Source organism: Perna viridis, chromosome 7 (assembly GCF_037379345.1).
Source record: "Perna viridis isolate PV_CMFRI_1.1 ecotype Kerala chromosome 7, ASM3737934v1, whole genome shotgun sequence".
NCBI lineage: Eukaryota > Metazoa > Mollusca > Bivalvia > Mytilida > Mytilidae > Perna > Perna viridis.
Genome location: NC_142451.1, coordinates 30,870,805 through 30,887,443, shown reverse-complemented (window position 1 = coordinate 30,887,443; position 16,639 = coordinate 30,870,805). Strand labels below are relative to the sequence as shown.

The 16,639-nt window shown below is 32.0% G+C and overlaps 1 protein-coding gene across 1 annotated transcript; it reads right to left on the bottom strand.

Annotated features, from left to right (window-relative positions):
• Nucleotides 1–1,311: 1,311 nt before the first annotated feature.
• LOC148612257 (uncharacterized) lies at nucleotides 1,312–16,439 on the bottom strand. Its single transcript, XM_088593525.1, has 3 exons — nucleotides 15,772–16,439; nucleotides 3,486–3,646; nucleotides 1,312–1,820 (listed from the first exon to the last, which is right to left on the bottom strand). The coding sequence occupies exons 1-3, from the start codon at nucleotides 16,226–16,228 to the stop codon at nucleotides 1,488–1,490; spliced, it is 951 nt and encodes a 316-aa protein (XP_088449651.1). The 5' UTR covers nucleotides 16,229–16,439; the 3' UTR covers nucleotides 1,312–1,487.
• Between the last annotated feature and the right edge of the window lie 200 nt (nucleotides 16,440–16,639).

The following is a 16,639-nucleotide window of genomic DNA, read 5'->3' as shown; positions in this document are numbered from 1 at the left end:
AATACAAAAGTATGAAAAACATTGAAACACTCCTGTTGTGAACAATTAAGGAAGATTTACTAAAATTATTAGAAAGTCATTTGTTTTGTTTGTTTTATTCGGTTGAACAAAAATAATATTCCTTGTTTATAGTTAACAATTAATCGATTTACAACGTAGTACAGTTAGGATAAAAAAACTTCTATAAAATATTATGACGAAATTTACTACAACCCTTTTACCGATTTCCGTGGCAGATAAGCGCGCTATAGATTATTATTATTATTGCTCATTAGATTCTTGATGTGTTTGGGAGTCTTTTTTTCAATTAACCTGTTTGCTATTTCATAACCTATCGGAAACCTTGTCAATTTCAATCATAAGATTAATGTTTATGAAAATTGCGTTCAGCCAGTGACGACCATACTGCAGACTTTCTACTCTATATTATAACAGACATATCCATATTAAAGATATCAGAAAGTTCAAGGGTTAAGCTTTGAATCATTTGTCTACTAAAATACCAAATTATCTGATATTATAAATAGATTAAGATACATTATCGTGCATGATGACGACAATTTCAGCAGAGTTAATGTGGCCAGGATTCAGTTAACATAATCACAAACGAACATTCTGTAATACTATTTACATACGGATTGGAAAAATTACTTTTTCATTTCATTAGATTAACTAACGAGCGATAAATTGGGCTTGTAAGGCCATAGTTTTTCACCAAAAACAAACATACTGTCAACGAATGTTTGACGACCAAAACATTTTCAAATTTGAACGTCCACCTAATCCTTTCCGAAGTCAAATTGATTAGTCGATTGATTTTCTTTTAAGACCGAGGAAAGTTTTTGTTTGGTAGATACAAGTTGCAATGCGAGATTTACTATGAAGTACCTTCCACCGGATTAACGTCATATTAGCGTGATTTTGTGCTCATTCAAAAAATCAAAACAAAAATAAATAGAATTGAAATTGAAAATTTAAAAAAATGCTGTTCTTTTGAAGGTTTTTTGTTTGTTTGTTCGGGTGCATTTTGGACAAAATGTAAGCCTATTTGTGTCAGCGCTTGAAATCGTTATATCAAAGTACAAATTTGCCTTTTTGTTAATAATTTGATTTACCTCCCTTTTATCATTTCACGAGTTTCGTTTGTCTTCTGTTATACAGACTTTCCTTTTTTTTCCTTTTTTGACAATTCCTTCTGGTTATTGCCTAGAGTTTTTAAGTCCGGGTAATTTTAAAATTTACGCTTACTTCACAAGTAAAGAAGCATGAAAAATGATTATTAAACTAATTCAAAATATTTTAATACACATAACGACAGCACTATATTAACAGAACATAAAATAAGGATGAGAATGTACAAAAACTGAACTTTGATTTCCGAATAACTCTCGATAACCTGAATGCTTCAATGTGCAATTTCAGCTTATGAAGCATTATCAAGTTATTTCGGTTTCAAATGTTTCCAATGTAAAGATACATTGACTTGGTCATGATGTTTGAACATGTCCTTGTGGTAATAAGTTGTTAAACCGGAATTCAGATTCGGGCATGCGTAAGAGATCGGATTGCGTATTTGCAATGTTATCCATTGTCATCATTTTTTCATCGTTTGAATCACTATCGATATCATCGATGTCTATATCTGACTCATCGTCCATTTCATACAACTCCACATTTTCATTGTCATTAGAAGTATTTTGGCTATTTGTTTCGTTTGTTGTGTCGGATCTCTTGTCACCATCTGGTCGCCGTTGCACGTCCGATGAAGATTTCTTACTTCTTTTCCACTTCATTCGTCTATTTTGAAACCAGATTTTGACCTGAAAAAAAAAATGAATATTCATATCAACTATGATAGTGTTACAAGATATTGTTGAGAGTTTTTCAATAATATAATTTCTCTCCTGACCAAGAGATGTCGATCACACTTTGTTAGTGTATAATTGAATGTATTATACAATAAGTTTTATCATTATTTCGTTATCATAGTATTATTTTTCAATGTACATTTTCTATTTTTTTCTGGAAGTTGCACTCGAAATGCATGAAGAACTCAAACATTTTGGGTTCTGTTTTACTATTTATGTGAAGAAAAAACAAAACAAATAACCGTGAAGAGCATTGACATAAACCAAATATTTGTATTATAAACAAAATAACAAAAACTTAAAAGTATCTATTATGGTATTGAAAATTAGGCTGTTGTTATTAGTATGCTTAGAATCCATTTTTAATTTTCAAAATAGTTAAACCGGTGCTTATCCATGGTCTCCTGCTCGAATTTCTATTATAGCAGACTGATATTGGTATATCAGGCATGTGATACGGATGTATTCATTTTCTATACATTTGATCATATTCTCTTGTATTGTTCATATTATTATTTATCAAATTATATCACAACTCATACGTTCTGCCAGAGCTTGCCGAAATTACGCAGATTTTTTGTATCGCGATTGACTTCTAACAAGTAGGCTTCTGGAACAGGGTTATGTTGCTACAAGATTGAAGTCATCACTACAAAAGTCGTCATCATGAACTCGTGGATCATTACGGTGTTTTACTCTGCGCCATGAAAACTGATTTGATCAACGTGCCAAAGTTTTCCTTTCCTCTTTCGTCTACTCCGGACTTGACTTTTTTATGAGCAACTAGACGGGTGTTTCTGGAAAAACAGAGGACGCTTACTCTACCGGTGCACCTGGTCCATGCTCCCAGTTTTTAGTGGAGTCCGAGTTGCTCATTTGCTGCTTTTGTTACTTTGTATGTATTATTTTGGTTACTTTATGTTCTTTGTTGTGTTTGTCTGTTTTCCACGACTGGTCTTTGTCACTGGATTACATTCTTTTGATTTCGGTTAGAACCTTGGTTCCTTTGATTACTCTTACTTCAGTTTGAGCTGGTAGATGTTTCCCTTTAACCTAGGTAACTGTTACAAATTATTAGTACGCTTGTGTAAATCAATTTACCAAATTTCATGTAAGCATCAAAGTAACTTGGATTACATTCTGTTTCAAATAATGTTTGGTAGGCTATGGTGAAATTCACTATGATACAAACATATCACTGATTTCAAGAGTTGTGTCCCTGTGCCTAGGTCCGCATTCTTAACTTACTAATATATTCGAATTATATTTCAGCAAGTAGCTTTATGTTTTTATTTAGTGTTTTGTGAAGTTATTGTTGTTTAGTTTTTGCTTTGTTTATTGTTTCTTAAATTTTCCTTGTTTTCAGTGTCCGAAATTCTTATAAGATAATACTGTATAACATTTTATATACCCATCCGGTTTTGAAGACAGTTTGACATGATACAAATGTATTACATATTACGTATTACAAGTTGTTTGTAAACCAATTTCATAACAGCAGAATGTTTTAAACGATATAGAATCGTAAATTCATTGACACTGCTTGCTCAGACATCAAAATACAATGATCAAAATTAAGCATTCCTTGAATAATTCGATATAGATAAGGTCCCTGACCTGTGTTTCAGTTAACATTAGTGAAGTTGCCACTTCGAATCTTTTTGGTCTGGATAAATATTTGTTCATTTTGAATTGTCTTTCTAATTCCAGTAGCTGTTGGCTGGTAAATGCTGTACGTGGTCTGCGGGTCTTTCCCAGAAGACTTGACTGCTGTTGGGCTGAAAAATAATTACAATATACGTAATTATTAATAAGTTTTTGAGTTGATTAATATGTTTATAATGATTACATTGAAACCCATCACATCTGAATTTTTTGGGAATTTTGAATGTTATGTATAACTGGAACACAAGCTATGCTTGTGAGGATTAAAATGCAATAAAATTGATTTCAAAAGATTAGATTCGACAATGTGATTGGTTTATGCAGGAATTTCTATTACCAAGGTTCATTTCATGGACTTGACAATTAAATTTTATTGGTTTATGTTTGTAACTTTGGATTATGAAGCGTTCGGTTTAGACAAGTTCTGACGTAATTGATTGTGACGAATTCTATGAACAGTCTGAGCTATAACATTTGTAGGGCAGACGGAAAAAAAATAAAAATCACATGACAGTTAAGTGACTAGACGATAAAACATACATTAGATGTGCGGGACAACTATTAAATTACAGCTCTATTTAAATCCAATGCAGCTTCTATGGTTTTAACCATAGTAAATAAAAGAAAAAACGAAAATATGTGTTTTTTTTTTTTTTTTTTTTTTTTTTTGTTTTTACCAATAGAGAAGTATTAAATATTTAATTGGTGATTCTGGACTTTGATGGGGATGTCTTGCTGATTCTTAGAATCAATGTATTTAGTATAATCTTTCTATCCTTACTTACAATCCTTATTACAACCGATTTTAAATTTATAATACGTAATGTATTTTTGTGTTTATTTACTTTTTTTATAATAGTTGGATTCTATAACAAATTTCTGATGAATAAATATGCTATATGATATAAACAAAATATAAACAAATATCTTACAAGACCTTTTCTTACTAAATAACATAATACTAAGTACAATAGAATCAGTATATCCGGACCATGTTGGGTCCAACAATAGATTTTTTTAAAAGATTTTTCTTAGGTAGTGAGAAAATAAAGCATGCAATTTTTAATCAGCGAACATGTCATACAACACAGGACCCTGATATACGCATGTATAACCTATCAATATCAATAACAAATGAACCTTTGTTTAAAGATTATTTTCTTAACCAAATAACCAGCCATCGACTGGTCTTTTTATCAATTTCAAATTAAATTAACAAAATATCAAGTATAAGGTTTTAAATAATGAATTACTATACTTCAACCCCCTTTAAAGAGTTCTATACACCGGAAGTACAAAGTTCTTTAAAAGATTTATAAATGTGAAATAAAACTCAAGTATCTAAAGACCAAACTTGCATTCAGCGCATTAACCGAGATGAGGTATTCATTAAATGATTTAAACATCTCTTTTGTTGGAATCACCAAGATTCTCCAAGTCGAAAATTGTATGATTAGCCATTCCCAAATTTAATTTTTCGCGAATATAATGTAATAGCATTTTTCTTTACGTTATATGTTATTTAACAAATTAGCTACATCTATTAGCACCCATAAATGTTCTACAGTGAATAGCCATCGCCGATTTAATTTGGAGGAAATTCGCTGTGTTTAATCTAGAAAATTGCTCGTTTTATGGTAATTGTCAGAGCCCGTTGATGGTAATGTTCTTGTTTGCCGAAAGACCATTTAATATGGAGTTTAATTTGTCACGAAGAGTGATCCTTATACACCAGGGGATAAATTCATTAGTTAATTAGTTCTATCTTCGGTAGTTTAAGAAATAATCTTCAAATACTTTCTCATTCCGCTATTGTGTATCGACCACACTCCTTTTGACGTTGTAATTTGTTAAAATCGGGGTCTCATCTAAAAGATGCAGTGCCGTACTCTATTTTGATGGTAATGCTATTAATCTGAGTTCGCCTGTTTCTTACGAATTGAGCAAATACAAATTGGCAGTAATGTAAAGGCAAATCGGCTGTCTTCTCCGTCTAATAGTTGGCGAATTGAAAATTAAATTAGCAAATTGCGCTCTTTTCGCCCGTTAGATACCAGTTTAATTTCATCATGATTGTCGAATCTGTTGACATTTGGTGGGGAAATAAATGAAGCCAGCTGCCATGTACATATAGATAGTCAACTATAATGAAATTTTACTTCCAAATTTCCTAGCTCTCTATACAATATCCGTCCTGATGAATTAATAGTTACTCCCATATGAATTAGTTTGAGAAATGCCTTTACATTTTCAAACAAAACGTATGAGGATTTCTATAAAACTATAGTTTTCACAGGAAAATGGGGTTTTCTTTTATAGAAATGATGTTTGAAGAATGATGATGCAATATTGATGTGTTGTTAAAATTCAATTTGTCAAGAAAATTAATTGCCGTGTTAGAATAAAAGCAGAATTATTCAATATGTCTACTCCTTTCTCAGTGTTCTCCAAGTGGAGATATTTTCCATCTTCAGATCTATGATGAAAGCATGTAATGTACTTTATTAAAGTCTGTGTAACCTACTTATACTTTTTCATGAAAAGCAGGGGCGGATCCAGACACTCTGAAAAAGGGGGGGGGTTTGCAAACCGTGTTTCTCAGACAAAGGGGGTGCTAGGCATTATTTGCCTTTTTTTTCAATTTTACACACTATAATGGCCCATTTTCCAATAAAAAGTGAGGATGCCAAATTCTTGCACCCCTCCCTCTGGATCCGCCACTGAAAAGAACTACATCTTATGTAATGATTTTACTTTTAAATACAAGCTTCACACTGGAAACTATTTTAAGTATTTTAAATAAGGTCAGAGTGATGGAAAACCATCTAAATATGTTTTAATTGTGAAAATCCCTACATGTACATCTATAAATGTGCACACTGTACTCATTATAAAAATAAGATAGAACTTTAGCTATCACTAAGAATTAAAAAATTAAGTAATTTACGATGTTAGGACCATTCGGGGAGGGTGGTAGACCTAGTAAGGTTAATGTAAAAATTAGGGGTCGAAACCTTACTTGAGAAACTTTTGAAAAAAATAAATTAGAAGATCCAGAGATGTTTTGTAATGACCATCCTCAGACAAGTCGTTTTAGTCACATTCGAAAAGAAGGATCCTGGAAAGTGTGAATAAATGGTTTATCATTTTAGTTTTGGTTCTCTATAAATCACGAGTTTTTATAAGGACGTTTTTGTATATATAACAAACGACACTAAAAGTGCTCCGTAGTCCCAGTACCGTATTATTGGAGTAGACGGGCTTAAGTCTTTTTCCGTTTGTCCTTTTTGTTAAAACTGGCTAAAAGTATCTTCTATTATTATGTATTTTATATTCTAGCGAAGTGTGTTAATCAGTATGTTATAAAGACTAGAAAGCCTGAAAAATTTAGAAACACTGGGTAATTTTAATAACACTGCATGTAACTTATCTGACAAGATAAAGACATTACAAATGCTTGTGAACCCTATCGATATTTTACCGATTAATTCATAATTTGAAAGAGATAGCGCATGTTTTGATCATTCGGATTAACTTCTTTATCTTAAAACTGAAGGGTACTCCGAAGGGGTCTATCTTAAATCAATTATGATCTATCATAATAACTCTTGTAACTGTATATTTTTCTCGAGTGATTTTCAAACTTTTTATTTTTCCTATTGTGAAGTCTTGAGTATCCGAGTACGTGTAACCCTTAAGGTTTCTCCATCTCTAAGGATGTCATCAAAAACAAATGAGACCGCTTAACATGACAATTTACTTCTCATTGCCACCATGCTCGGCACATATCATACTCAAGGTGGGAATAGAAGAGTAATTAAAAATCATTGCAGGTTAATATCCCTAATAAATTACAAAGCAGGCACTTGTTATATTGCATAAATATTTTGTGGCCAATTTATCCCTACTCTTCCAAACTATTCAACCATTTTATATTGATAAATCATTCTTGTTCGTAATTTAAGTTCTCTTCTGTCGTAATAAAATTCTTGAACGACATCCCTGTTGTCATCGTCTGCAGAAAATTCGCGCGTCTTTTGATCTCGCGGTTTGTTAATCTTAACAATTTATAACTGTGATTTTAAGTGGTTTGATGAAGTTAAATTATAGTTTTATGTTTACAAATCAGCTAAATTTCGTGCTTGAGGTGTGCTGAATTGTAACAATGTTTAATAAATGTCAGGTCCTTAGTTTGATTGAAATACTATCTATGGAAGACACGTACGGTCATAAATGTGCACTTCATGAGCTCACAATTACCTGCGAGGAACTCAAGCACGCAGTAGGTGTGAACAGCTATTACAGCTGTTTAAACATTATTCTAAATTTACTCGACAGATTTAAACGAAAATTTACAGCATGAATTATTGTAGCGGGCGTATAAAGGCACAAAATTGATTTGTATGCTCTCTGTGTCAATAATTCAAGAGAGTTACTGCACTTTCACTGAACCTATGTTCTCATAATTTGAGACCGTTGTCATTTGTGTGTGTGTGTGGTCATGCTGTGGTTTACACAGATACATTTTGTTCAGATTTGTAAGCATCCACGCACTTAACCACAAGTTTTATCCAGTTACTATAATATTAAAGCAGTATTTTATATTTCGCACTTTATCGTTTCAGCGCCATTGACTAAGTTTAACAATTTCTGTATTCTTATCGAAAACTTAACCACGCAATTACCTTTAATTCACTTTGGTGTTGTATTGAGATCACCCAATAAAATATAGAGTCAACGAAGTGTTCTAATAGATAGGTCTTTTATAACAAGTTAAAGAAAGTTCCCTTTCAATTCTAGTAAGTAATCAACTTATAAGGATTTAAAAGGATTAGTTTCTATATAATTAGTTTAAAAGGGAACTTAATGATATTTCAGGGCGCAGATAAGATAGCCAGTTCAAACATTTGTTCTGTTCCGATTACAGGTGCGATGGCTTTTCATCACTTAAGCTCTTTTACAAAAGAGACCTGTGAATTTTTCAATAAGATTGGTTTATTTGCTCAATACGGGCTTAAGTTCTTGGTGATAACATGGAATGAATTAATATGGTATTTTAATGAACATGTAAAGTTTTACTAATGACAATATTAATCAACTGAATAATGTTAAGTTCAGTTATCTATACGATTAGAGAACCTTAGCTACAGTTTAGGGACCGATTGTGTTGGTGTTTGGCAAACATCGTAATTGAGGTCTCCCCTCCAGATCAAAGAGAGCGAAATTGAAATCGCCTGTTATTACTAAAATTAGAATGGTAATATAAGCATTGTAATTACTTACAATATATAGTCGTCCAGGTACCACACGATCATACCTCTTCTCAATGCATGTTACACCTGTTACAAGTACGTGTCAAATGCATGATATACTCTTAGGAGTATTTGAGGTCTTTTTCATCTTAAATATTGTATGTTCTTACAGTACAATAAATACAAAACTTTGACGAGGTAAACCTGTGGTTTTTAGATATTTTTTTGTAATCAAGGGATTTACAATGAAACTGCTGTGATAGCCGTTTGTTTGTGGGTTTGTTCCGTGTGTGTGTGATTGTTACTTCTGTATTTGATTGATTTCTCTTTGGAAATTTACTTAAATCTTTTTTTCTAGTATAATTTACTTTAAAATATTTTCTTTGTAACAAGAATAGGTATGGTGTATATATCAAAGAGACAAAAACCCCACCTGGATGAAAATGTCAGCCCAAGGCCACCTATTGGTCTTCAATGAACGACGAGGAAATCCTCATACCACGGGACTGGCTGCAGCTGGCCCAAAAACATCGTTATATACAGGTACAGCGAAAGAGTTGCCCCTATACACTCAAGTAACATTAAAAAATAAACTCAAGGTGAAAACGAAACAAGACATACAGAGGCCAGAAATTCTTGACTTGGGACAGGCACAAAAAATGCTGCGCGTTTAAAGTACATTGGCGTGACCATAACCCTCCCCTTTAAAATCCGGCCACTGCGGGAAAAATATTACACAATTAAACAAAATTAAAATTCGGTACAAACAGATCAGGGGTGGGTTTCTCGAAGCTATCTTAGGGATAAGACGTGTCCTGAGACTATCTTATGATTCGTTTCTGTTCTAAGTCGTGTTCTCGAAGCCATCATAAGTTAAGACGAGTCGCAGTTTTCATCCTAATTCTAGGACGACTAAATAGGTGTCTTAGGATCATCTTATCGGAAAAAAATACCATAGAATGACCGGCACGCTTCGGTTCAAACATATTTTTAAGGTATGTGCATGGTGTTTAACTTTGACCTGAATATTTAATGATTCAGTGACACTTTATTAAAAAAATGCTACTGTTTCTATTTATAATACATACATGTAACGATCGAAAATCATTAACTTCATTCGGTTTTTAAATTCACATACATGCATATAATTAGGAAGCAATTATTTGATTTTCTTTTGTTCACCAAAAATGTGAAACAAAACTTTTTGGAAAAAAATCCATGGCCCCACCCCCCACCCCCGATAATCAAATGGTTTTTACCTTATCATATATGCAATTTTGTTTATTTGATAAACCAATACCAGCCATTTACCCGTATTTAATATTAACATTGCCATAAGATGATACCAACTCCATCCTAAAGTTGGTCTTAGGACGTGACTTATGACATATCTTAGGACAGCTTCGAAAACCCCACCCCTGGGAGTCTCTCGTTACAACGTAAATAAAGAAGCTGAATATAAATTATAAAGTGTACAAACAGAGGATTACTAGCAGTTAGTTGACATGCCAGCTGCAGACCAGTTTAAACCTACAAAACATGCATTAACAAATCATTTTACCTTTTAAATTAAAAAAAGCAAAAACAAAATAAAAAAAAACAAAACAAAACACCAGAAGTAATGATAGCAGACATTTTTAATCCTTTATCTGTTATTGTTTCTTTACGTTGTTGTTGTGGTTAATTTTCCATTTTTCCATTTTTTTTTCTTTTTTAAATTTTGTCGCAATTTTCTTGGAACTGTGGCTTATTCAAATTTGAATTTGCCAGTTAGCAATAATCATATGTCATGACCGATTTAAAATTTTTATATCAGTATTTTTGCAATATCAAATAAATTATGTAACCTTAATGTAAAATATATATATATATTAATTGGTATGAAACTCGCTAACACAAAAAACAACAAAACATTGGAAAAATGAACAAAAACTTTTAGACGGGTTTTGGTCGTTTGAGCTAAAATATTTCAGCACGAATTTTTTTCTCTGAACACCGTTTCCTTTCTTTTCTCTCTGTCGGTGATTGATTCTTTTCCATCATTTTTCTTTATCCATCATATATTCTGACAGAAAACCCGTTATAAATCAATATCACAAAGCCATGTATGATTCAATTGCCATATTTATTGTCGATTTTCAAATCCTTACACAAACATGTAAGCATTACTGTTGGTTCCCAAATAGCGGCTCAGTTTATTCCGGCTTTGGATAGGGCTTGACAATAATGTTATGGCTATGTTGGAAAGGGATTTCTCTTAAATGATAAATGTATTTACTTCAAATTAAAGTTTTTGCAGGTGTTCAGCTTTGAACGATCACCTAACCTTAACCAGCAGGATACAGTAGTCTATTGATAAAATAATGAGTAATAGGTCCCGTACGTAGACTGTTTCAGAACGTCAAAATATGTCAGAAATGCCGATACTTTCTGTGACAAATTCTGACTAAGGTCGTGAAGGTTAACACTATTGTTTTTCATATAATATCTTGCTAAGCAACCGTGAGTTTTGTTGGGATATGACTTATGTTTTACGATTTAGAAAGAAATTACAATTTAAAAGAACAATCGGATACAAATGATAGGAAGCAGGACTAAAGCTTACTTTAATGAAGTGACACTTATTAAGTACCTCATTTTGGTGCTATCTTTAGGAAAGTTGTTGGAAATAGATATATTTAAATCAAAGAATACAAAGACGGTCTTTGAAAACGGTATATTTTTTATTCTTTGGCATTTGGTTTTATTTGTAGTACTTGATGGTATAGGCTTGAACAACACATTTATAACTGAACCAGTTCTTTTTTGGGCAGACATATCAAGTAATTTATTTAGGTTATTGTGTAAATTAGAAATTTGGAATCAATCACAAAGTGGTTATCCAAACCTGAAATAACAACTCTTACCGATATTTTTTACCATAAATGTGACATTCAGACACATTTCAGGTGGGGCCGGGCGTGTTGGGGGATGTAGGAGTGACGTCCCTTCCAGCTAGATGGTGGTTGTGTTAGTTGGCGTAATACAGATTCGGCTACGAGTATTATACTAATAAAAAGTAGGGTCCACTCAATTGATTAAATATTCTCAGACCCACTAAACTACTCACTATAAATAAAAGGGGCGTTACTAGAACCAATCAATCTATCTATCAATAATCTACTGTAATCCGACAGCGTTCAAGAATCGTATCCGTACATTAACAATGAAGTCCTGAAATTTGAAGAATACGCAGATTTCTTTCTAATTTTGAATTATTAATTTGTTATCAATTAATATTACTTTCATTTATTCATTTATAAATTACGGCTTTGTACCAATATAATAATTTGCTCCAAGCGCCTTGCAGAACTACCTCAGTGTCAGAATAGGCTGGTAGTTGTTACAGCTGTATTTAAAGTAATGTAAAAATCTGTCCGTGTGCTTTTCAAATACTAAGTTCTGCTTGTTCAAATTTTTTCCCTAAACAGCAAAAGTTTTATTTTGATTTAAATGAGACAAGATTTTTATTTAAGTTCTATGTTGATTTTAACGAGACAATGTTTTTATTTACTTTTTATCAATATTCAACTTTAATATTGGAAATCAAGAAAAAAATTCAGCAACTCTCTCGTTATGCCACTAAAGGTAGAACTAATATTTCGCCTTCTCTAAATACATGCTGTTTTCCTCCATGAATATGTTTAGTTAAAAAGTTCCAATTTTATAACGATGTAATCAGTGTTCTTTCTCTTTTTTTTTTGTCATTTGGACAAATAGTTTTGTTTTAAATTCAATCTGTTCTTTCCGATTTGTATATATGGACACTCTCTAATCCCCTTCAATATGATGTAATATAATTACATGTGGTCATTTTGGTAGATCAGCCATTTCCAAAGATGTTCAATGTTAAAATGAGTTCTTGAACAACTTGAGTAGAGTTTGTACTTTTCACGCACTATGTAGTATAGATGTATCTTTCCTTATTTTTGTTTCATTCACAACGATGACATGCTCTGAAGATACGGGCTGAAACTCTAATAGGGACAGCATATGTTAAAGCTGTATATATTAAATATCTACACATGTATCAGGTTATACTAGGGAATACCTACATTCTCCAAAAAAATGTGCATACTCGTGGTTGAAAGGATTTTAACGATCTTTTCGTATATAATACAGAAAATAGAAGTCTGTTTTCCCTTACAAAAGTTTCAATATTACTGATTCGAGGAATGCATGTATGTTTCTATTTTCTTCTCTTATCCAATTGAAAATGGTTATTTTAATTCTTGAACTTTTATATGTAGCTCTTGTCGATTAGAATTTAGGAAAGATTACATAATTACTGGTTTGAAAATTATGTCATTTGCATGCATGACAATAAGGTCAGACGGTTTGACAAAAAATGAAAACTTTATCTTTTGATTTTACAAGCCTAATGTCCTCGCTAATGTGCATAAATATTGTTTTTCTTCGAGTCTACAATGTTAACGCTGTTCCTGTATGCTTCTTCTTAAAGAAAGGAACATTTTAATTCCAGGAAGACCCCATATCAATATTTTGGTATCCCTACCAGTTTGATGTTCTGAGGTCCACAACAACCAGAAGGTATTTCATGTAAGACATTCACAATTTGTAAATAAGAGGACAACTACTTCAGAAATCTCTGTTGGATCCAGGGGATTCCGGAGATTCCCCCCCCCCCACTTTTGTCAGGAAGCTTTGTTAACTATACCTGAAATTCTACCAAAAATGAGTAAATGATAGTCTGGAACCCTCCCCTTCAAAAATATTCTAGACTAGCCTCTGTGGAGTGGGGTATGATAAAGGCAGGATCTATGCATGGTAAAAGATGGAGATGGTCCCTTGTTCTATAGTAAAAGAAGTTTGGTTATAAGTACAAGTTTAAAAATAAATAGAGATTTTTCAAATTTCCATGAGCATATGCCGATATCATTATATGTTAATTTTTACATTTCGTATTTTGTTTCCCAAATGAAACAATGCATATTAATTTTCATTATTTTTAATTTCGCGTATTTTTTTTATTAATGTGAAATGCATTTTATTTTTCTTGGCTTGTACCTATGAATAAGCAAAGAGTTCATCTGCCTCGTAAATAGTTTTCGCTCAATATTCTCTAAAATATGCTTTAATTTTCCTTAAAAAGTTGGTATAAAAGAACTCTTGGGCATGATTTTAAACAAAGTTAAAATTTGACAATTCTTATTCAATTTGTTTCGATTTTTAACGACAATTTTTAAGATCTTTTAAAATATGCATGAACAAATAACTAAAGTCAAATAAAGTATCAGTGTCAGTTTGTATTTCTCATATACATTTCACATATTTTACTTTCTTAATTTTTTGGTGGCTGAAATATTTAACAGGAGACCTATATAGACTTACACTTGAAGAGCGAATATTTTCAATGCGTTTGAAATAGCTTAGTTAAAATTACACATAGGAAATATTAATCCTTCATATTTTTCTAAATGGTATATGGTCCATAGTAATAGAAATAAATTATTTGTTGAGCATATGACGACCCTGATGCCTTCCATATATCTGGGAAAGTTTTTACTGAATTGCTGAATCTTCTAGAAAGATGTATGCTCAGTTGCTACTGAAAATGGTAATTTTGTAGACATGAATAAATAAATTTGTTTTCATTAATTTCCATTCTACTGTACATGTAGTTTATCCGAATAAAGTGCATGCAATGTTAAAATTTTAACGCATGCCGCAAAATTATCTTTTAATTTTTTTTAATATTATTTTTCAAGAAAAAGTATTTTTTATATTCATATTTTACAAAACAACACTTTTTATGTTTGTTTGTTTGTATGTTGGGGTTTAACGCCCGAACAGTAATATATCAGCTATATTCAGACGACTTTTTATGACATATTGATATATGTAAGTAAATGTTTATTATTCATTCACCAGTTACTACCTAATATGTATGTCTTATTTTTTTTTAAATAAACCGTTCGTTATTGGTATTTTATATATTTTGAAGCATTTATTTATAGTTCGTATAATAATTGAAGACCTAAAATAATTGTCAGTTTTACATTTTGATATTTTTATTATTCTTAATATTTGACATTTTTATTGAAGAATTTAATATCATAATATATTATTTCGAAATATTACATATTTTAGAAGTATATTTGTTTTAAATTCCCATTTACGGTGTTTTAAGTACAAATTAATATTTTTGAATTATTTGGAAAACATAATAATTAAAGGATTTTACCAAAGAGGGCTAACAAAGTGGCATTGGTTCCGTTTTTTTCAACGATAAACTAGTTTGATCTAAATTTAAGAGGAGCATAATAAGGGGGGGGGGTCGACGGGGAATTATACCTGACATTGATTCTTTTCTATCAATTAATTCTTTAAATACTTTTAAGACATAAGAAATTTTTATAAACTCCGACAAGACTATCAATATTCATAATTTTAATTCGAAAGAATCGAGACTCGTCGTAAAAATGAATTAATTTCCTTAAATTCCAAATTATTGACTACTAGTATTTATAACCTATCAATTGGTTTTGCCCACTCATATTTCCCGATGATATATTTTATTATTTAGTTATACTTGAATCACTGGTGAATATTTTTATTAAGCTGCTCTTCCCAATGCTCTAACTTATTTTGATACATTAAATATCAAGAGTGTCAATGGACTTTTTAACGGGAAGCAGCTGCTATAACCTGTAAGTATCAATAACACGTATAAGACACCCATATTTATGATAGTTTCAACAACTTGCTCAAAGTTGTTGAAACAATTTCATGACTTCAAAGATAAACAAATCAGCATGATCAATTCTAATCTTAAGAATGAAAAAAATGATTAAAATCCCAAATGGACTGAAATATCAGTACTTTAGCTAATTTTCAATATGACCACAGGGTACATACATTATGGACACAAAGGCAAACATTTAGCATAAATTAATAGTGGCATTGATATTTCACAAACAACTCACCTGCATAGTCCATCATTCGTGGCATCAACATTCCCCCTCGAGCGAACCACTCATTGATATAAGGATGGAGATGCTGTGCTTGGGACATTTTCAAAGCATGTTCAGCAGGACTGTGAAAAGCACTGCCCGAGAAAACCGGCATTCCATTGTGGGTCATCGCATGGCCGTATAACTGATGTCCATTCACAAGTCCTTGCATTTGTAATGCGTTTGCTTGTAACATTGCTTGGTGTTGGTGTGCATTTAGAAGTCCTGGTCTAGGAATAAGACCCGAATGCCCACTAGACGGTGATAAACTAGATTCCGGGGTAGTACACGGACTGGAACAGTTCGATTCCGGGGAACTTTTGACGGGAATGTCATTTTTTGGCAAGTTTGGTGGCGATGATGCTGACGATTTTTCACGAGATAACAAGGCATCAATGCTGAACGATCTCGAAGACATGTCTGATTTCATGAAGAAGAGTTTTGTTTAAGTCCGATATCAAACAATACTAAAACTTTGGTTATCTCACATTAGAAGTTTGTAAAATCTAAAGTCCCGTTAAAAACAATATGAAAAAGTAATAAAAGTCGCACATTTAAGATAATATAAATAAGATAAGTTCACAACTTTATGACTTACTGCCAACACTCCACCATTAAGGAAGTGAAACCAGATATGAAGAAAAATTTACAAACATTACAAGTTATTTGGCAATCAAATTTCCGTTCATTTATCTCGAAATAAATTATGAAAAAGGGGCGTGGAAAAGGACACTATTCAAATATTACAAACATGAAAGTGTTGTATACAATCACTTAAAGATATCAAGTTGATAACAGATTGAAGGAGATTGGCTGACAGGACCATTAATTATGTCTGATA